The 23449-nt window shown below is 36.6% G+C and overlaps 1 protein-coding gene across 1 annotated transcript; it reads right to left on the reverse strand.

The window, feature by feature from the left end:
- Window positions 1-1492: 1492 nt before the first annotated feature.
- Window positions 1493-23332, reverse strand: LOC124172004 (gastrula zinc finger protein xFG20-1-like). The gene is made up of 8 exons (XM_046551401.1): window positions 23245-23332; window positions 22888-23154; window positions 22635-22772; window positions 20303-20470; window positions 12302-12421; window positions 12015-12140; window positions 9601-9673; window positions 1493-4262 (listed from the first exon to the last, which is right to left on the reverse strand). Exons 2-8 carry the CDS (start codon window positions 23053-23055, stop codon window positions 3001-3003), a joined length of 2055 nt encoding a protein of 684 aa, XP_046407357.1. The 5' UTR covers window positions 23056-23154; window positions 23245-23332; the 3' UTR covers window positions 1493-3000.
- Window positions 23333-23449: the final 117 nt, after the last annotated feature.

A 23449-nucleotide genomic window follows, 5' to 3' on the forward strand; every position in this document is an offset into this window, starting at 1 on the left:
ATGCATTTTACAAGGAAATTGATTTATACTATGCATCATGTATTTTGTAAATTATTAATGCTGTATTACAGCGCTATGGTGTAGGGATTTACATTATGTATATTGGTGAATCCATACCGGTATATTGCATTAACCTGTGCGCTCATATTAGCGACCAAAATATTAATTATAACGTGGAATAGTACACTGCCGAGGAAAATTATATTCGTGGATTTACATACACACTCAAAACTAACAATTGCCTAGTCGCGCATTATCGTTTTTAATGTATCCATTCATAAGATCATCTTTGAGCAAAGTAGTATTTCCTCTGAATCTGTGTTGTGGCGGCTGCCGTTGGAGACTACGTTATTTACGAGTGAATTACGTAATGTTCTACCACTTTTCAGGGAATTTTGTGGTGTAAGTTGGTGAAATTGAAGTTTCTGAGGATAGTGAATTTTCCTTTATTCTAAAATTTCGTTCGCTGGGCTTAAGAAACGTGTGTTTGTGAGGCATTTTTGTTAAAATGCCTTTCACATGTTCAGTGCCAGGATGCGAAGAAAACTCCAGGACTGGACCCAAACTTCAAGTTTTTAGCTTTCCAAAATATCATGAGATCGAGACCAAGTGGATTCTGGTGATGAGAAGAAACAATTTCACCTCCACGAAAAACAGATATGTACCCTTTCACGCTGTAATTATTTGGATGTAATTTCTAGCTAGATGTGGCTAGGGAATGTTGATGAATGTCTCCAATACTAGAAGTGGTGAAAATATTGTAGCGGCAATTCAATAGAAAATACTTTTACTTGAGTTGTCTTTTTTGTATTATTTCGTTCAGTAAACGTGTGGTTGAAGGAGCTACTTGATAAATTGCATGGAAAGCACTCAATGATGAGAAATTCATTGAGTCTCGTCAGAAACTTATATATGCTATTTGTGTATTAACTTCCGTGAATGGAAATATGCGTTTTTCTCTTACTATCGTGAGTGGAGCAATGAACCGGAATTTAACTGTTTCCAGCTTTCATCATCTCAAATTATCTTATGCTCTAGTTTTAAATAAAAATCATTGAGGAATATAATTATTCCGTTTTTTCCAGCCAAGTCATTAGATATATTTCTCGTGCAGAATTGATTTAAATTGGAAATAAAATGTCAAAGTAATTCATGTGGTATTTTTTTATTTATTAATTTTAGGTTTGTGAGCTTCACTTCTCATCGAGTGATGTCTAAAAAGAATGTGGCATTGCAAGAAAAGATTGGGAGATAATTCCTATTGAATTAAAGGTGCTCAGACTGGAGGGAGGTGCCATTTCTTCAGTTACCAAACTATCATCCAGGAGACAGAAAGACTTAGAGGTATAGGTGACATATAGAACTATGGTGGATGTGGATTTGTTTTTTTTTTAAGTGGATGATGTTACAATGGGCATTCGTTGGAGGAACTATTGAAGATAGTTGGTATGGCTTCTGCCAATGCACTTTGAAATAATTTTTCTTCAAAAGAGAATGACAGTATTTGTTTCACCGAAGTAGTTCATGGTAAGAAGAAAGAATTGCAGGTATTATTGTGATTGACTAATGAAAGTATAAAATATCTGTATTTTATTTGTTTTTTTTTTCTTTCCTGCCACTAAAATTCCTTGTAGTGATGTCTTCGTGCATGGTAAGAGCTGATATGTGATGTAAGAGATATCATGTTCTTTATGCTTATTTTTATGCTAGTGATTTGGCAGGACTTTCAAATGTTTATTAGATAGATACATCAATGAAGTGACATTGAAACCTTTGCTTATCCCAAACAATATATCAAATACCTAAGCGCCCGGGACGGGTACGTTTTAGTAGCTGAGGCTGGACTTTGCATAAATTTTGGCTCGCATTTAGATTAGTTCGAGCAGAATAATAGCAGATGTGTCAACGATCTTATATTTCACTGGCAATTATCACTGAAAATTCTTATTTAATCAGGCTCTAGGGTAAGATTTCCATAGCCCATCGGCTATGCAATGTCTAATTCAGTGTCAAAATAAAGAAGAATTTTCTCGTAATTAACAAAACCATTTGGGACTTTATGTGAACACCTTTTACCCTGCCAGAAATAAATTATCCTCCAAGGAAAATATATGGAATACAACCAGGTTTAATCAAATGCTTGACATCACCAAAATGTTATTGAATTTCGAGACGCTTTTGTGTTGAAGAATGAATTCTCTTTGGATGCAAAAATCCTTTTCTAGAAAGTTATTTCAGATTTTGTTTCTTGATTTTATTCCTGCTAAGTAATACTTCTAGATCACAACAATTTATGAGTCAGTTATAAAATATTTTTTTTTCTTGAGAGTGGCGAGTTAAATGGTACGTAGATTAGATGCAATATTAACGAATTGTTTCAGATTGAAAAATATTTATACTTATTTATGCCTATTTTCTCGGAACCCACTGACTGGTTTCTTATTGACTGAGTATATTATGTACCAATTATCAGTTCCCACGGCGGTTAAACCAGCATCGCAGACAGCACCACGACTACTTCAGTTCTGACATGCACCGGCGGTGGCACTACAATGAGTGACGTCTCTCTCCTACAAGCGTTCGATTGAATCCGATCAGAAAGCTGCTTGCAAGAAAAGAAATTTCGCATATTCTGCACGAATAAGGTTTCTCTCCCGAGTGGGTACGAAAATGAGTCACATATTCGAGTTAAAGTCGCACATTCTCGAGAAAGACATTTCACACTTGTTTAAGGTATCTCTCCCGTGTGCGAACGCTTGTGGGAAAGAAAGATGCCCCCCCAATTGAAGGATTTGCTTCCCGTGTAATTTCAGGTATATGGCTTCTCTCTTGTGTATGTTCGCATGTGGTTCTTTAGATAACATCTCTCAGTGAAATATTTTTTGCTGTTGCTGAAAAAGGCCTCCCTTGTATGTGTACGTGTGTGTGTGTTGAGGTGGTTTCTCCTAGACTCTTGGACTTGCTGCAGCTTCTCTCCCGTGTGCATGCGTACATGTTTAACTAAGTCGCTCTTCGTTGGGAAAGACTTTTCACACTCGTAGCATGAATAACGCCTCTCCCTTGTGTGTGTGTACGTGTATGGGAAACAAGGCTGGTCCTCCTAGTGAAGGACTTGCCACACACTTTGCAGATATGGGGCTTATCTCCCGTGTGTGTTTGTACGTGAAGATTGAGGGAACTCTTCCGAGTGAAATATTTTTTGCAGATTCTGCATGAAAAAGGTTTCTCTCCCGTGTGTGTTCGCATGTGACTGTCAAGATTACCACTCTGAGCGAAAGACTTCTCACACACGTTACAAGAATAAGGTCGCTCTCCTGTGTGTACACGGATGTGTCTCATGAGGTCACCATTCTGAGTGAAGCACTTAGCGCACACGCTACATGAATATGGTCTCCCTTTCTCTCTCATAGCCACGTGATTGCGCAGGTTTCTAACGCAAGATGACTTAGATGACAAACTATGCAAAGTTGATTTCTCGTCTGGAGTGAAACTTCTCAACACTCGTCTCATATTTTTCTTGTCCCCTTTTCCTCCACTGGTTTTCTTGAGAAGCCCATTTCTTTTTCGCCCTGGCTCCAGTCTTTTCCTCTGCAGCACACTTAAAGCCTTGGGGGTGGTAGGCTCGAAAGAACTGCTATTTCTGCATGATGGAAGGGTTTTGAGAGACACATCTCCGATTGATGATTCTGCTAAAGCATCAAAATTACGAGCAACAAAATGAATTTTCATGTGTTGGACTAGCTCATTTTTGTTGTTGAATCTGTCTCTGCAGTTGAAGCAATGATATGAATCTTCTTTAGATCTGTAACTATTCCCTGTATTTTTTATCAAGCAATTATCTATCTCAACATTGTCTCTCACGACGGTTTCATAGCCACTTCTGTAACTTTCACTGATTCTGATAAGCTTAAGGTAATCTGTGGTATTTGGTTCATCACAACATTTCTCCCGATCAACAGTCATTGCCGCTCCACCAGCGCTGCCTTTTAAAGATTCATTGTATTTTGTATTACATTGTCTATCGTCCGGAATTGAGCCACATGTCATCTTTTCAGTATGAAGAGCATCACATTTTTCCAAGACTTTATCCATCAGATTTCTTCCTATCCCTACATGAGATGCTCGATTCCTGGAACCAATTTCTGTCACCAACGATGTAGGACCAATGCATTCATCGATTGAATGATCGCTTACACTCTCTTCCGCAGGCAGATATGAAGTTGATGTTGTTTGAATGGTCATGCACTCGGCTGTCTGGATCCCTAGAAAAGAATTTCAAATTACAACTATCACAGTCCAACATGAAATCTTTGACTCTTTAACCTAACATTTGAAATTGAATGGATGGAAGAAGCCAGAAATCAGGGCCTAAAATGCGGCCTTACTTGAAATTGCACCCAAAAACTATCGATATAAATGAATGGCGGGGAAAATAAACTGTATAGAACACAACATAGAAACAACACGGACAAAAACGCTATAGTAGAATGTTAAGGACAGAAATCAATGGGTGAAATGGTATATTTATAACTACATAAGCATACATACGTACTATCGTTTTCAAAAGTATGTAGACACCCACGAGCCCCACTTAACTGATGTGGCAGGGTCGGTAAAAACTTGGAAGGTTGGCACATGAGGTAGCCTGCATCCCTCACCAGTACGCCGCAAGAGCCGACGAGGACGAACGCGGGGGCGACCGGGCTATCGAGACAGGAGTCAAAATATAGGCTCAAATGCCCTAGTAGATAGGAAACTCACGTCCACGCTCGTGTTGGGCTTTCGGTGCGTTTTCTTGCGAGCTCCGTGGCGAGGATTTCCTCTCTTCAGATTCATATTTGGACTCACCGTGAACACGGAATGTGCATGTGGCCACGTAGCTGAGTAGGATTACTTCACGCGCATTTGATGCACCGGTCATACATTTATAATTATTTATTGTTGTCCAATCGGTGCGGTCTGGTCAGGTTGGTTGGTCGGATATCTCCGAGGCCCCCGAGGTTATAGGGCCCCCACAACGCTCGCGTCTATCTCAAAGTGTATATGAAAGGTGTAATAAAAAACTGAGATTACTTGAACCAAATTATTTTTAACAATAATAAAATTCTAAGCTCTGATTATTTGATTTATTTACAGCTTAATCAGCATACAAAGTTTGTAAAAAATAATTAAATAAAGGTTTTAGAAGATAAAAGAGAACCTTATGCTTTTTGAAAGGGTTATTTGAAAGTTATTTTGGAGGGTTTTTAGATTTCAGTGCGGTTTTAAGGTAGGTACAAATATACTAAATAGATAATAGAACTGTCACACCCATCTAAATGTTTAAGCTATGAAATTTTAATTTTTCTTAGTTTTTTTATTTACGAAATTGCTACCTTTAATTAACTTTAATCTACATTTTAAGAGCCAAAATAGCGTCAAAATCCATTTCTGGGCATGCGATTTCCCAAAATTTTCCCAAGGGCCCCAGCCGAGGTCACACAATCACCCCAGGCCGCCCCTTCGTCCGTTTTTAAGGGTGAAAGATTTCATGTACCAATTTACTTCAACTGAATCCTTGGAGATATTTGTATTTCGCACTCCTATAGGAAGCAAAGAGTTGGTGCTTTTACTTACATAACTTCCAACACTGGTGAACAAAGATGTTGTCCTGGGGACGTCGTTGGATGATGTTAGACGTATTTTTTGCTGAATCGGAATCTGGGCTTAAATTATTTCCATCACGTCTAGTTTCATTGGGACAGCTGAATGTATGTTTTTTTTCTTTTACAAAAGTATTCATTTATTTCATTTGTATATCATAATAGCATGAACAGGTAAAAATAATAATTTCCTCTCATAAAATGTTGTCCTACGATGGTATGCCTTCCTATCCCAACAAAATATATCATTAAACTTGCTGTAACCTATCTTTTTTTCGATGGAATGCATAATCAGGTTCCACTCCAAATAAGTATGTGACTGTAAGCGCGTAAAGACGTGTGTTTTTCATCTGCTGGTGGTTTGAAAATTTTGTTGCTCACAGGAAATGTCAGCTTATTACATTGTAATCGTTGTGAAGTGTCTTAGCTTTCATCGTGGAGTTCAATCCATTTCAAATCACCGAGGTAATGTTGCTCAGTATTTTTAATTATCCAGAATTTTTTATCCTTGGTTCCCTACAAGTAGACAATCAGAAAACACGATTTGAAAAAATTTACAAGACATTCTTTTTTTGGCAGACGTTTTTAAAAGGGCGAATGGGCCTAAACAGAGCGTGAACTACCACGATGACTTCTGTTACGTGTGCGATGAAACTACTTTCAAGGCTAACAGGAGGAATATTACCTTTTTGAGACAGTGTTTTAGACTTTATTTTGACTGTCCGTTGGGAGACCTGGATATAGGATCGAAGTCTTTTGTGAAAGGCTTCTCACTGGTTGGACTGATGTAAAACGTCTTATGAATTTTTCCGTCCTCATGATTTGGCGGGAAGCTAAGGATCATATTTCTGACTACTATTTTTGTGAAACAGGAATTAAAGAAATAACACCGAAATCAAAACACACAGTAAAAGATCCAAACAGCCTAGAATCAGCCCCACACGTGAAAAATTTACCAGTAGTGGAACCACACAAAATGTTAATCTTAGCGAATATTCAGAACGTATCTGGGAATGATGGATTCAAAAACTCGAAAGACCCAATTTTCGGACCAAAAATACCTGATAGACCTCATTTTAGGAGATTTAAGAGGATTTAAGTGATTTATTGCGCAATTTAAATTTGTCTAAAAAGCAGAGTGAAGTCTTAGAATCACAGTTGAAGGGTTGGATTTTGCTAAATCGAAATACAAAAAAATCACAACTGTACATTTTCATGAAAACAATCTTAATTTTTGCAATGATGTTCTCTCTGTTATGGATACTCTTAGTTTTCATTACATCACAAATGACTAGGTTCATTGATTCCTTTAACGTCAGTTTAAAGGCTGTTTTCTAACATAATGGAATTGAACTCCCCTCGAAAGCATTAACCCATGGAACTGACATGAAAGAATCTTACCAGAATATGCAGTAAATTTTTCTCTACGAAAAATTTGTGGAAAATTAAAAGTAGCTGCATTTTTACTTGGCGTACAGTTGGTCAACACGAAATATTACTGCTTCTTCTGCGATTGGGATTGGATAGACAGAAAAAATCATTACTTGAAAAAAGATTGGCTATAACGTAAGCACTCGTTCCTGGATACCAAAATGTCCCTTTCAACTTTATTACGATTCGAACTAAAAATACGATACGATCTAAAAATATTATTTTGCCACCTCTAAGTATTAAATTAGGGGTTTTTAAAATTGTGTAAAACGTATGTGCAAAAATGGTGCAGGTTTTACTTATTTGAAACAAATGTCCTAAAAATCAATGAAAACAGATAATAGAAGCATTTTTTATTGGATCACAGATTTATTTAGAAAGCGCTTAAGAATTCGGAATTCTGAGAGCAATATTTCAACAAAAAAAGCGCAAGGAAGGCATTCAAAAATGCATTTGAATGTTTTCTAGGAAAGAGAATGGCTAAATATCATCACGATCTGGTGGTTAGTGTAATTAAATTGCACAAAAAATTGGCTGCTCTACGTATTCAAAAGAAATAACTTCATCGGCTCACACCTGGACTTTATTCCTACAAACCTTGGCGCCGTTAGTGATCAACACGATAGGTGTTTCCACCAGAATATTTTACTAATGCACGAACGGCACCAAGAAAAGTTCAGCAACATGTTATCAGATTAGTGGTGGTCACAGAAAAGGGATTCGTCAGAAGCTAAATATACGAGAGAATTCCGAGTGAGTACCATTTTTTCCCATTATTTTAACTAACAATTTATTTAGTTGAACTCCCTTGAATCCGATTGTCCTAAAAATACATTAACGTGATAGAAAACATCTGGTCCCAGATTCGGAATCAGCCCGAAAAATACCAGAGGATCACTCAAAAACATGGCTAGAACAGAAATAATTATTTTTTGGTTGATCAGTGTTATCGATTGAGTTGCAAACATTGTGATCTACGGCTATCATTTTGATTTCAACAACGAGTGTATCTGGCTATTTATTGAGTATTGTCCATAATATGAGTAGAGATTTTTATCAACGGAAATTTGAAAGCAGCAAGGATAATATACAACCTCTGCCACTTTCCCTGCTTATATCCACTCTTTGAATAAACTTGCTTTGAAATCAATGTGTTAAGGCAGATTGGGTCATATATATTAAAAAATTAGTCGCTGAAAAAATTCGGTGTTAACTTTTTTATCAAGTAAACTGTATCTATTATGTTGATGTTTTCAATTGACCTTTAAAAAAAATACAATTGGACCAGTTTCGAATCCCCCTCATAACTTCAGTGCATCAAATGCGCGTGAATTACACCTACTCAGCTTCGGGGCTACATACACATTCCGTGTACACGGTGAGTCCAAATATGAATCTGAAGAGAGGAAATCCTCGCCACGGAGCTCGCAAGAAAACACACCGAAAGCCCAACACGAGCGTGGACGTGAGTTTCCTATCTACTAGGGCATTCGAGCCTATATTTTGACTCCTGTCTCGCTAGCCCGGTCGCCCCCGCGTTCGTCCTCGTCGGCTCTTGCGGCGTACTGGTGAGGGATGCAGGCTACCTCATGTGCCAACCTTCCAAGTTTTTACCGACCCTACCACATCAGTTAAGTGGGGCTCGTGGGTGTCTACATACTTTTGAAAACGATAGTACATTCACCACAAATCTTGCTTACAATTGATGAAGAAGAATTAAATCAGGCCCCTTTAAGAATTACTCCTTTGCACGACAAAGTGTTTTAAACAATTTTGTTTTATCTTGCATTCTCCTAAACTTGATATTTTAAAAATAGCAAATAATTTTCTTTTCAATTGCAAATCTTATGACGCCCATATTTTGTGAATAAAAAAAGGTTTTTAACAATGACAATCGTAAACGTTGCGGCACTACAGATGAGTATCTAGATATATAGATTTTTAATGCATGTAAGCGTTTTTTAAACTAAACTACAAAAAATATGGGCGGACGACTAATTTAGGTTCTTCATCCTTTACAATCAGTTACAACAAAGGCCACTTTCAGAAATGATGCCTACAATGTTCCCTCCGCTGTTCACGGCACGGCACTGTGAAATCCAGAGAGCCATCTCGCCTGAAACTGGCCTCAATATAGCTATGCCTGTATTTCATGCTGTAGACAGTGCAGTGTCAGACAAGATTAAAATGGGCGCTGTGGACACTACGACACGATTTAAGTCATTTGAAGGCATCCATAAAGACCTATGGTTATTTGAAAGCAAGGTGCAGTGCTGAGGATGGTGGCTGGTGAAAAGTCGTCCCTTCTGAATGCAGCCTAAGCCTTATCTGTATACAGCTATTTGTAGCCCTTGAGGGTAGTTAGCCAATCCTTCAATTGTGGACTCATGAGCCATTGTCAAATTATCAACCATTTCTCTAGTCATAGTAAAAGTTAGCTAAATAAAATCATTAGAATGCACATTATCCACATTAGCATCAATTCCTCCATGCATAGAGTTCTTTATCAACCAACAAGAGTACTCACCAAATGCCCCTGTAGTGGACTCATGGGCTATAGTCGATCTGTCAATTGGGTCCCAATCCTCACCTGAAGTAGGCTGTAAGTAATCAAGGCGTAAATTATGCATGCACTGGGGATTCAGGACATTTTTTAAAGATTGACTAAAACTTATTCATAACCCACAATACTTCAAAATTTGGAATTCCTCACAAACATTTTTCTCATAAAATAAAAAAAAAATATTTTCCCATTTTTTCAACATGGATACGGTCTTTGATTCATGATACGCCTGCACTGTAATATTATTTTTATTAGATAACTCTGCTGTAGATGTCATGTAATTTTTTTCATGTGATATCATACATGTATTATGGTTTCTATGGCAATAAAAGAACTAAAATAACATAATTGAAACAAGGCATCCCTGTGAAAAAAGGGATAAAATCTGATGCTACTGCACTGCAAAAAATGATTTCCACACATTAAACTAAATTTTTCAGTGAAAAAAATGGAATAAAATGTTGATCTGTTCAGAGGAAATAAAAAACTCTCAGCGTTTTTTTTCTCCTCCAACATGTGCCAAGGGGTGAATCAAAAGGCTGTCCTCCGAAAAGAGTTTCCTCCCAAAAGAGCTAGAGCAGTACAAAAAGTATCTGCAGCACACATGGGAGAGCTCTAGACAGAGTGAGGCCTCTCATTAAGAGAATGAAAAAAGTTGAAAAAATTTCATGTCATAATTAAACAATTCAATTATGCTATTATTTCAGCCAATACCTCTACTTTACAGGATACATATCATACATATGTTGTAAACTTAGAAAAATCATACCTTATGGTTGTTAGTATCGGTGTAAAAATTATAATTGTTGCTAAACTGTTAACACATAAAAGATAATCAGAACCTATTTAAAGCACCACAACATACCTCATTTTCTATACTTTACACTGTAACACATTGTTCCTTTAAAAATGTTATAAATGTGGCTAATTATTTTTAAACTTAAGAAATTATTATGAACAATATAGAGTTCCACTAAACCATTCTTTTGTTGTAGGTTAACCTGATAAAAAATTAAGAAATTATGAGATATTGAAAATGTTTCAAATACTGTTGCTAACTTTGTTTAAACATAATTAATTATTATAAACATAATAGAGTAAGATTAAACTGTTCATTCCACGTTTCTCAACCGTATAAAATTCAGGAATTGTTAATTTATGTAAAAGTTTCTAAATTTGTTTAAACTTTAAAAATTGTTATAAACAATGTAGAGTCATACAAATTGCAAATAATTGAAAATTTCTTGTGAAGGGAAGATCTGAAAAAAACAGGTGAAATGCACGAATATTGTAATCCATTCCACTCGAGTGTTCAAAAATACCTTAGGCCATACGATTACATACTATCAGGCAAATAGAATAAGAATGTACTTTAACTTAGCAACATGATCTCAGACAATACTATTTCTGAAACGAGTAAAAGAAAACCATAGACCATCCCATTTCATAATAAAAACAAAGCTGGAGTAAACATGTATAGCATGTATCCATCTATCTACACATCTTCAAATCCAACAACCACATCCAGAGGCACAAAAAATGTACCAAACCACCGAATTGTACCAATAAATCGTCCAATGTATGCATTCAATGCAAAAAATATTTTGTGGAGAGGGCGCAGAAAAAATAAAAAACTGTCTAAGATTTCCAACAAAGTAATAATGTTTAAAAAATTATGCAAATTTTGTAAACCCGGTATACCTATTGTTTAAATATTAAATTATGCTCATGCAATATATGCTCAGCAGTCCAGCAACATTTTGTCCGGTAGTGTCCGAAAATATCCACATGGAAGAATGACACCTCGGTAGCTTAACTGGCTAAAGCACTCGCCCGGAAATCGGGGGATCCGGGTTCGAATCCAGGTCAAGGCAAATGATTTTTTCTCTGTGGATCTTACGCATGATTGTGCATTGCGGGTGACTCCTGTAAAAGTTATCACCGCGGCTAGTCCTGGTATACTTTAAATTAAATATTAAACACGAATTTTGTATTGAGTGCATGCATTTTCATTATTAGATTTGCAATCGACTACTAAATATGGTTTATTTCATGATTTTTTTAAATAATTGTTATCATCTTTTGACATTTGAAATAATATTTAATGAAGTTAAAAGGTGTTTTCAATGAACTGTTTCAAAAATTAATGTATTATAATACTGAAATTGGATGAAAATGATGTCTATTACTCCAAAATACATTTTTGGGGTCAATTGGCCTGGCCTTCTAGGTAGCATGGAACTCCCATCCTCCAAGTGTTAAAGCTGCGTAGAAAGCAAGATATACATACTACCATTTACATTGACTAACTTATAGATTTATACCTACTATCCCCTACATCAAAAAATTACATTCCATAACAAGGATTCTGTACATACATGGGCATCCTCCTCTGGTGATGGTTCCTTCTTTGCCCCCATCAGTGTCCACTCCAGGTCTGCCATGGTTGCTCCTGTGCTCTGAGCTTCCACCTTTTCACTTTGGGAAGCAGTTAAGGTTATGGGCTGCAACAGAATCCCCGATCATCAGTATTAACGATCGAGATACAGGAACAGAGAAATGCTTTTAACTAACATGAATGGGAACTGTGATATTGAATTATTCCATGGAGGACGGAATTTGTGTAGTAGCAAAACTATGCTTAACAAAGCAAACGTGAACTTACTAAGTCATCAGTTGCCAATGGGTCAAAAGTATTACTTGAAATTGCAGCTGGATCCGGTGTGTACATCTCAGGATAATTACCTTCACTGAGAGGGTCTTTGTTCTCTTCTTTCACAGTTACCTAGAAGATAATGCTGGGTGCCAATCAATGGGGGCAAAATAAAAATGTAAATAATAATAAATAATAACAACAAAACCTCCTCTTTCACCTGTGACCACTCAAGCTGGCTGAAATCATGTTTGCATAAGATTTTAGAGACAACCTAAAATGAAATGGTAGACATGACCAGTTTACTCTGCACACCTTGGTGTGGTATGCTTCTCAATGTGCTTGCCACAATAAAAGAGGGTAAATTCTTCTCCTTCCTACTCAGATGTTACAGGTTCGAATTCCAAATGGGTGGCATTCCCCCATCCAGGCCTTGGAATATTTGCATGTCCTCAGCTTGAATGTAGGAGAGGACTTCAAAGTCCTGAATTCCATCAATCAATAAAGATGAGCTATTATCATCATTTGTTCATATTAATTTACAATAAGGGCCATTTGTTTCATCCACATTGCAGGGCCACCTGACCCTTTGAACATCATAAGCCCCAGAATAAGCTAATCTTGCCCTACATGTGCATATTCAAGCCGAAAAATTGCCGTTTTTTTTATCTAAACAGCTCCTAAAGCTTGCATGCCTTACAACCTAAAAAAAACACGGTGGCTAGTTGTCATCTACTTATCATTTCAATTAAAGAATCTATGTTATACTGCATATAAAGAGAGAAAATCTCACATAAATTATATTAAAATGTACAGCAACACAGTAGAATAGTAATAATACAACAACATCATATTCATAAAGTAAAAAAAATAATAACATTGGTTGAAATAAAATGCATAAACAATAGTGGCATGCATGCTTCTTATTTAAGCTAATATATAACAATATTTACATATTTAGCACTAGGTAAGCTTTTGAGAAACCAGTATTTCCCACATTTTAAGTCACAGAAAACATATTTTTACAATAGTATTGGACAAGTAATTTCCTAAACAGCAGAAGGTAAAAGCAAAAAACCTTGAAAAATGACGAACTTTGTTTCTGCAACGTAAGTCCCTACGTCAATGATCGCATTTGCCTTGTGCCTACCACTAACTTGAACAGACCACTTTTGAAGTTATTATATACAATATGGCTCTACTTTAGGCTGTATATAAAAGTATTTGTGGCGATTAGTAATGTACCGACACAACCTGGCTGACAATAACAATTGTTTGTTTCACTGGAGTCATTGCCCTGACAACATGCCCACAAGTTATTAGATGTCATTCCTTAGTTTTATAGTTAGGTCCCATTATGCAACCAGGGCGGAAAATCAGCGCCGACCATCTTTTAAGTCATTCCAGAAAACTTGACAATAGAATCATCCCCACCAATCAAGTAGGTAGGACTGAGGTCATGTTATGAAATGACAAATGTGTACTATCAACTGAACGGTCAGTCATGTGACTGTTGAAAGCGGGCCTAAAAGATTTTTTTCATAATACCACATGCTAGGCAATAGCAGAGCGTTAATAGTTCTGTGACTACTGTTAACCAAGACATGTTCTGACATCTTTGTATACCTTAGATGCATTGCAGTCACATCATTTTCCACTTTTTTTTAAGATAAATAATTATAATGAAGAGGATAGCATAAGTGGCCAATTACATTGGTGCATGCATGCAGCCGGCTAGAATGGCCTCTGGTAAAAGAAAATTCTCAGGGGTACTTTCAGCTAGAGCAGCTATCATAGCTGTTAAGTTGCTGCTGTGGATGATGTAGCAGGCTGTATGCATGTTACAAACATAATAATGATCATATATTTTGACAGAACTTTTTTGCACACAAATATGCAGCACATAAAGACAATGTTGGTATACATAATGTAACGTACCGTTTGTATATTTCCATTTCTATTTACCTACTGGTTGTTATCCCCATGTATTGTTTTCGCCAATAAATTGTCGGAGAGACGACTCACTACTTTGTTTTTGAACTACCACCATTGTACTAGTGTATGTCATTTGTTAATGGATATGCTCGCGTAAAGGTGGCATTGGGGGTTTACTTCAGAAACCCATAAATACCGGTGTCACGGTAGTAAGCGCTCTCTCGTCTCTCTGCTATCTGACCGTGAGAAGGAAAGTTGTTGGAGAACGCTGTGACGACTGGAGAGGAAGGTCGGTGGGCATACCGACGGAACAACACGTAATTCAAAAGCAAGCGGCCGAACGACTTGGCGTACGGGGGCGTACACAGATATCAGCCATTGTGGAAACGAGTATCCTGCGCTGAGTGTTGGCATCTGTAACGACCCATCCGTGAAGCGAGGTCTACTAGTTGCCGAGCCGACGTGCATAAAAAAGAATTAAGTATTACGGCCACGTTCCCATTCCCTCCATCATCTCAATAGTAATCGTTGATTGTTTGTCTTCTGTCACATCTGCCCCGTCACAAATTAATCCATTTGTCTCCATCAAAAGGTGAAGTGATTTTGATTTCAAAGTAATCGTAATAATCGCCACCTGGTGTCGAGCAGGGCAGCGTGATTTCTCGTTCTCAATGCTCAAATCTAAGAGCAAATAACTTCTCACGAGTCGAAAGAAACTGAATCCTGTGATAGAAAATTCCGTCATGACATATTTCTTATGCGGAGTTCATACTCCCCATTGTATCACTAATCTCCCGTCATTTGTCCAGTTTAAAGACAGTTACTTTGAACGACGAGGAGCTAGTAAATAGTGTTTTTAAGGGTTAATATTTCTTTAATTGTTGTATTTTGTCTATAAGGGTTAATATTGCTTTAATTGTTGTGTTTTGTTTAAAAGGGTTATTACTTAGTGCTACATTTTTATTCATTTTTGACTCATGTATTATAAATCATTTCATCCCTCAGTAGTTTTTAGAAGGTTATTTTTGAATTGAGAAATATTCTTGCTACGTGTGTAAAATGTTATCCAATTTCTTTTTTATTTTTGTGAGTAAACTGTTCATGACATGTAAAGTAATTCAGAGTCTTCTCTCAATACGCCCTCCCCACTATTCAAAATTCAAATCCCGTTTATATGACCATCACCGCGAATGCAAAAAGTTCCTAAAGGTCCCTCCATTTGAAGATATTATCTCAGTAGTCTACACACTGGTAGCTAGGTCACGGTTTTGTGTTGGAGCCCTTAGTCGCTCTGATTATTCGGGGTGTGTCACTTTCCTTTCTCGTCTCTCTTTGTTCGGCATTATTTTTCTCGAGGTGGCCGTAAGGGAGCGGGGAGGAACATGGGGGTTGAGTCCCGGCCATAGGATCTGTTTTGCGAAGCAACCGAGGCGGCTATACACAGGTAAGCCGCACTCAACGCATACTGTCACAATACTTATTGGCAGCATGAATTCGCCATTAGAGTAGGAAGCATTCCTTTTTAAATACTGAGTCAGTTCACTTTTGAATTCATTGATTGATTCATATATCTTTATTACTTTCATTATTACTTGAATATTTGTACTTCCACTGCTCAGAATAACATCAGCTGAGGGTTAAAGCAGACAGAAATTAAGTTGAGTCAACTGCATTCTGGATTCCCACCAGGTGAACCTTTTCCTGCGCCTACAGTAGAAAAATGTTTTCGTGCTACGAGTAGCATAAAAATATGTTAAACCTCTCTGTACAGAGATCGTTTTTGGGGGTGAGTTGCCTGGGTATTTTCGTCCCTCATATTTGGAGCCCAGCTCAATGGGGCACCCGTCCCTTACCCGGAACACTGGACTTCACCCTCTAACCCTATCATAGCACGAATCCACGGTCAACTTATTGCGTTACCACTGTTTTTTTCAACCAAACATGGTAATTGATTTTAAATGATTTACTCTTCTAAAAGATTTACTAACGTTTTTTTAAGTGCTGTGGAATTTTAAATGGGTTTCTAGCGTTAATAACAACAAAGTTAGTAAATATAAGGTAATTAGACTACAAGTCGGAAATCCGTAATTTTTAATGCTAAAATTCCGTTAAAAATTGCTTGGGCACAAAACAAAACGAAGAATTCGTTGAAAAGCATGAAAACATAGTAGTATGCAATAAAAAATATCTCTGAAAAAAACTATTGAAAACGTTCCTACTATGCAACGGTTTCCTGCGGAGAGGACGGTCATAAATGAGTGGGAGGGTCGGGCTTTATAGCTTGGGAGTGGCCCTAAGGACTCGCTAAGCTGGGTCTCAGGCCGGACCTCAATCCATCGGACAATTGCTACCTCTCCGGTCACTTCCCTTCCCTCGCATCGGCCAGAGCCGACGTCCGGTCGACTGTGTTTAAAAATCCGTGAGAGCTATACCCGACAAAAGGTTATCTGCGTATTAAAATGCCCGTAGGCTCCACCCGACGTCTAGCGCGAAAGGGTTAATTTGTCCATGTTGGCCAACATTTCAGGCTTCGACTTGGGGCTTATCCTCAGGGATGCTGAATATTGTTTTATCACAAACAAATAACACAAACCTTTATCCCAGAGAATGAGCCCAATGTTGGAGCTTGAAACATAGACTAACATGGATAAATTATCCTGATTAGAGTCCTGAGAAGAGTTTGCCCACATTATCTTCTGGGAAAGCATGAAATGATATTTCCAAAAATTAAATTACTAACGTCAGTTTAATCCGTGTAATGGACAATAATTTTGGAATATGAAATGAGAAAAAAGACACATTATGTGTTCAAAGTGGAATGACTAGTAAAATACTTAAGAATAAGTATATAATGGATGACACTAGTAGCAAAATGCAATTCCATTAAAAAATAACAATTGGAAAATTTCTGGCTAAAACTTTGAATGCAATCGAAGTCTAAGCAGCATCATCTTCAAAAGCAGTGAAAATTTCCAGTTCCAGACTAGAGAGATCAACTGCAGATGACCACTGTGCAGACCAGTCTATATGTGTTCACTTCATTTACACTGGTATGAGTAAAACACTGAGCAATACAAAATCATAGAGCACATCTCCCATTAATTAAAATGGAAAAAACACACCCCAATTTTTAATGTTGATTTAGCCAAGTTCAGACCTTACTCTCCATATTGATAACAACAATGACCAGCATGGGTGCATGAATCTCATGCTAATTACCATCCAAAATTACTTTGATGCTTTATTTTTCAGTAAACTGGCTTTTTTGGACCAAGGTGATATTGAATGTGAGTCAGAATTTAAAATCTAATCAGTAAACATAAGTGCAACAAAAATATTATCATGATATGCATAATTATTTAAAAGTTTTTATTGAATGAAATAAGAAGCAAATTAAGTTATGTCATAGACCAAAAATTAAGTTATTCCCTAATTATAGGGTTTATTTCTTGCTCTTCATGAATTTGACAGATATTTCCGATTTTTTAAAAATGATGAATAAATTACGGCTCAATATGCCTTTCTGGAGGAAGGGGTAATAAGTGCAGAGCCTTTACTTTTTTCCCGAATTATGCAATAGGGTATTTAGGATCACAATAATTAGCATTAACATCGTTTGAATTACATGGATTTTATCACCCCATACACAATTTTCGATGAAATGCCTATTCATTGATCAATATCCAATGAAACTTGTGTTTGTCTACCATCACCGACCCGAGTAGAAAATTTTAAAAACCCTTGTCACACCCTTTGCATGAAGCGACGACATCTGGATTCTAACTAAGCATTCCCAAGTTTCTTGCTTTGTTAACGTGGACAGCTTTGTTTTCCCAGACACAAAACGTCATCATTGCCATCAAAAAGTGATGATTGCAATGCTATTACTAAAAATAGTAACTTCGATTTACCAAAGGCTACTGCCATGAAGGGAGTTGTAAGAACAAGGGAGGCATCAATAATGACCACTTAGAGCAAATACCAGGGCAGGTAGCTAGCAGGGTCTTTTTTATCACACGTAACCATTACATGTATGTAGTAAGCTGGAGAATTTATACATCAGTGAGCCTAGGAAGAAAAGTTTGCCATACTTTAAAATGATATAAAATGTATCATAATAATTTTAACTTTTGGCACCTCTGAGAGGTCATGGGAAGAGATACCCTTGAATGATTTATGGCATATAAATATATACACAGTAATAATGTCTGACCACAAACAAGTCACATAACAAATTACCATGCTATCATCGAGACACTAGATGTACTATCATTTGCAAAAGTCTTGCAACAAATTGAGGGGCACCACTGATGTCACCTGACCTATTCCACGGGTTATTTAATCTTACTTGAGACTAGAGTACTAGGAATTTTGATACTGTAGTCTTGGCTGATATTTGATGTTTCGATGCAGCTGTAAAAATTCCACTCAGCTACTGCACTTATGATTATGACAAACACTTTTTACACCAGAAAATGGGCATTAAACTTGAAAAATTATGCCTGAAATGAATTTTAAATTTCAGGCTGGAGAAAATTTTCATGAATAATTTATGCATAATTCCAGACACATAAAATTCAATCACAATTCCCGATTTTCCCAGTCGCTGGACACTCAGAATCACATGAATTCTAGATAATTTGGACTTGATATTCACTTGCTTCATTACGAACCATTTAAAGAACAAAGTCACTGCCTCTAATAAAATCCTCTCTGAATTCACACAATGAACAGAAATTTCTACCTCTAGCGGTCGTAGTCAAAGTGTTGAGCAAGTAAGGGTGAATCCTCACCTTCCCTCTTGCTCTTCGACTGTGTGCTATTCAGATCAGGACTGGAGTTCACTGGAATCGCACTCTGACGTCACTTCCCAAATGTGAGCATCAAAAAGTGCAGGTTAGAGCACAAGAGTGTATTCACAGTGGATTTGAACATGGCCTCAGCAAAAATTAAAAACTTAGCACTATCAAAAATGCAAAAAGTTGCTTGAAAAGTTAGATCCACAAACAAAAAACGAAACCACAGAGCTAATTAATTTCTTAAGTTCCAAATTATGAATTTGCAATTACGTTTCAAGTGTCCTGCTTTTCCTCCATGCATCCTTTCATTTTAACCCTTTCTCACCAGATGTCGGGCGGAGCCAACAGGCATTTTTATTCATATAACTCCTACCATTGGGTACAGTTGGGATGTTCATCTGGTATCGGGTTGGATTTTTTAAGAATGGGACATTTTGCTCCTAATTGAAAATCATGATTTTGTGTACAGTTAGTCTGTTACCAGCTACCTAGCTGGCTGAAAAATGCAAACATTGCTTGAGAAAATTATGTCCACAAAATATTACAAAATCATAGGTCTAATTAATTTACATTCTTCTAAATTGTGAAATTGCCATTATTTTTCAAGTTGCTGACTTCTTCTTATCTCATTTTTAACACATTCAGTGTGGAACATGTCAATTGACTTAGTACTGTCCAAGACAATATATGGAGCTAGTCAATACAAGTGCTCTGTCAGTAAGGCCAGGAGACCATTCTCCGCCTCCGTAAGTAACTAATATCCATTCCCAAGTTTTTCCATCCTGCGTATGACCTCCAGCAACCATTACCTCTTTCCAACTGTGTGCACCATTTGTAAATAGCAGTGTTTGAATGGAAAGTACATTGTGGAAAACACCCACTCTTTTTCTTTCTTATTTTATCAACGATTCTGACAACTTTAGTGAAAATCGCATCTGCATTGAATGTGTTAATAGGTAGCTAGCTTATACAAATACATAAATTGCTTAAGAAAAACATATAAAAACATACTGCAAATTAATTTTATTGTTTCAAACTATAAAATTGTCATTATTTTTCAATTGGCCTATTTTTCCTCTCATTGCTAATTTGACAGGGAGCTGTCCTGCATTTTTCACCTCATGGCATCTGGTCTCCCTATTCACACAAGCGAAGGTGACTTCCTGTAGAAAGGCATTCATTTACACTACACAATGCCCCTTAAGTTACCCCACCAATTAATGTCAACAACTAAGGGTCATTTAACTCAGGTTTCACTGTGGATGAGAATAAAACTTACCAACATATTAGATTGGAGTTGTTGGGAGTCTTCAACAGGAATGTATATTTCAGTCCTTTGGACTGAGGAAGTGAGATGTGGGGTGCCTTCAATCACATCTCTAATGCAGCCATTTGTCTCAGCAGGAGTCCCCAACTTGTCATCAGCTGCCTCCTCTCCTTGGATACTCTATGAAGAGAGTAACAGTGATTAAGAATCCATCCACTCGAAAGTCAACAAATGAAGCATACTCCTAATAATAATGAAATGGGATTTTCAATGTGATATCTAAGCTATTGTGTAAAAATTGAGATGTGTCTCTGAATCCATAACTCAAAAGCCAAATAGCTGCTGAAACCAAATTGAAAGAAAAAAAAACTTGGAATAATCAGGTCACATAGACAACATACTTTGGGCAATGACAGATAGAAAATAAATATTTTCAACATTAGTGTCTTATAATGTGAATCTTTGATGTGGAATGTTTTTTATTCATTTCTTGTAATTGAACTCCTGTTTCTATGTACCTAAATACCAACCCAGGGAGAGAATGGATAGATCTCATATTTTGGCCATTATCAGAGGCAGAAAGGTATGAAATCATCAGCCTGATATTGGATGGGAGACTTAAGAAATGCAGTAAAGAGGAGAAAAAATTGTTCTAGGTCACAAAACATAATAGAAGAGACAGCAATTAGAGACATATGGGACCAATTCCAATGGGCAAGACAGCAATGCCTGAACAGCCAATGCACTGAAGTGTACGGCATAGCAAAGAAGACAAACAAGAATCTAGGAAATTCTGACAATTCCACTTCAATAATCTGGTGGACGGAACCTTACTAATTTAGGGAGATTTTTATATTTTTAAATCTCATCACTTAGTAAAGTAAAAAGTAAATACAGCTAACAAGTTTTTTTCAGCTCTAGATCCAGGTGAAAAAGTTCTTCCCCAAAGAAACCTGTACACAGAGTAAAAAAATTCTAAAACAAGGAATTCATTAAACAAAATTTTCTTAGAAAAAGGAACAACAATCCATTCCCTGAACAGAGAATCACTAAAAAAAACTTTTCTGAAAAGTTAAATTTCTAACAAAATTGCTCATTTGAAAAAATATTGAAGTTAAAAAAAAACAGACCTCAAAATTTATCATAATTACCAAAATACCCAGAGTAATTTTAACACAAAAAAATTTCCTCAACAACCCCAAAAAATGGGGAATATCATAAGGCAAGTCACGATTGTGGAAACTGTTACATAGGTTAACCATATCAATTAATATAAAAAATGGTATTTCACCACATAAGCCATCTTCAAATTCAAATAAACAGAGCACGTGAGGTTCAGTGATCATCTTAAATGGTATTCATAGAAAAAAAACCTAAGAATTTTAAAACACCAAAATTTAAAATGCAGAATGCAATTTCAACTAATATATTATTCAAAGAAACTTTATTTTTTCTAAAAAACGATATTATTCGTGATAGCTGAAGTGACTTAGATTGTTCTAGCAAATATAATGTACTCTTATCAATGTACATTTTTGCAAAAATAAAAATGTTAACATTATCCTGTAACAAAGCAATTATCCAACAAACTAAACATATTGATACTTAAAAGATATATCACATCCATTTTCTCAACGTGTTTTATTTTACGTACATAGTTTAAAACGTTAGTTATGACATTTTTTGCAACTATCAACTTCAAAGCTTAGACTCTATTTGAAATACTGGGCCAGCTATGCATTTACTGTTCCTCTCATCTTTTCGCATAACAAGCCGTGAAAATTGAGGAAGCTTTTGAAATATCAGCAGGTATGTTTTCTTATAAATAAAGAAAACCTCAAGAATTCACATTATGTGTGTGTGCTCTTTAGACTATGATTGGACACTAACTTACAGCTCAATTTAAGTTCAAATTACAATTAGCAGGAACCAGTAGGAGATATTTTTGTTCGTTTTAACATGCTTCGGTTACCCAAGTGAGTAAATATATTAAAAGGTATTGTTTCATAGCGTAGTAAGTTCATTGCCTTTTATGAGTTGGCGAACTTGAATGCCCCACTTTGTTAGCTATGATTGTTTTACAAACACATATTTGAATGAGACAACAAAACCTAAATGCGGATCACCACTGAAACATCAACTGCAAGGTAAAAATCACTTTGCATGGAGATTGAGAAACAAAGCTTGCGGGAAACTGGGCTAGTTTCACTACTCCGTCAACCATGTACGACGGCCTTTAAAATTCTCCAAAATTATCAATTAACAAAAATAATGATTTATTTATTTTTATTCTCGAAACATACCATGCACCAGTCTTCAAAAGAGAATAAACGAAAGTACTCACCCTAAAGCATTTCACCGCAGAAAATTTTCTCAGCTTTGCGTCCGCTTCTAAACAAGTCATTTTGAAAACTCGGAATTCCTTGAGCATTTTCAAGCATAGTGGACACAGAGTGGTGGGCAAGCCATCTCCCACAGCAACCTAAGATAGCAATCAACACGATTTCCATTGAAAGAATCTGAATTTATACTCATAACACAGAATAAAGAAATGAATATGAAAAATAAATATCGATAAGATGTATCGTGCTACTTACTTCCAAACCGAGTAAACCATGCATGGCATCCTTCACAGTTACTCTGCAAGCTACGTTTGAAGTGAATATGTTGTAATAAAAATCGTAATTCTTCATGCATAGCCTGCACAAGGTACCCTCAGAATCCCTTTCTGATGAAGCGGTGCAAATCCCGGCGGTACGATTCATGTTTTAATTTCAATCACTCATTCAATCTTTAAATATGTTTAATCGTCGATGAAATCATCAACACAAAACAGAATGAGATCTCCAGATTCGTCGTGGGAACTACATATATTCCGATGATACAACATATATATTTTGAATGCTTACGGTGAAAGACCATTAAATATTAATATTTAAATAACTTATAATCACCTCAACAAAAAATGCACCACAGCAAAATGGATAATCTTGTTGACCTTGCAGTTCACTGTAATAATCAACGTTAGTAAATGATCATGCAATAAAGATTGACTTGCTTTCGCTGAGTGTTAGTTTTCACTTCTACCGCTAGAGGCCCATCTAATCAAGGCGCGTTTCGGCGGAAGTGAATTTAAGTAAGACTGAGTTTGCCAATAAA

The sequence above is a fragment of the Ischnura elegans genome (assembly GCF_921293095.1).
Source record: "Ischnura elegans chromosome 13 unlocalized genomic scaffold, ioIscEleg1.1 SUPER_13_unloc_1, whole genome shotgun sequence".
In the NCBI taxonomy this organism is placed as follows: Eukaryota; Metazoa; Arthropoda; class Insecta; order Odonata; family Coenagrionidae; genus Ischnura; species Ischnura elegans.

What these genes read in the sequence shown, in the direction of transcription:
- LOC124172004 (XM_046551401.1), bottom strand. Translation starts at nt 23,055, where the DNA reads ATGAATCGTACCGCCGGGATTTGCACCGCTTCATCAGAAAGGGATTCT. An exon ending in ATGGTTTACTCGGTTTGGAA is followed by an intron (nt 22,773 to 22,887) that starts GTAAGTAGCACG and finishes TTGCTATCTTAG; the next exon opens with GTTGCTGTGGGAGATGGCTT. An exon ending in GTCCACTACAGGGGCATTTG is followed by an intron (nt 4,263 to 9,600) that starts GTGAGTACTCTT and finishes ATTCTTTTCTAG; the next exon opens with GGATCCAGACAGCCGAGTGC.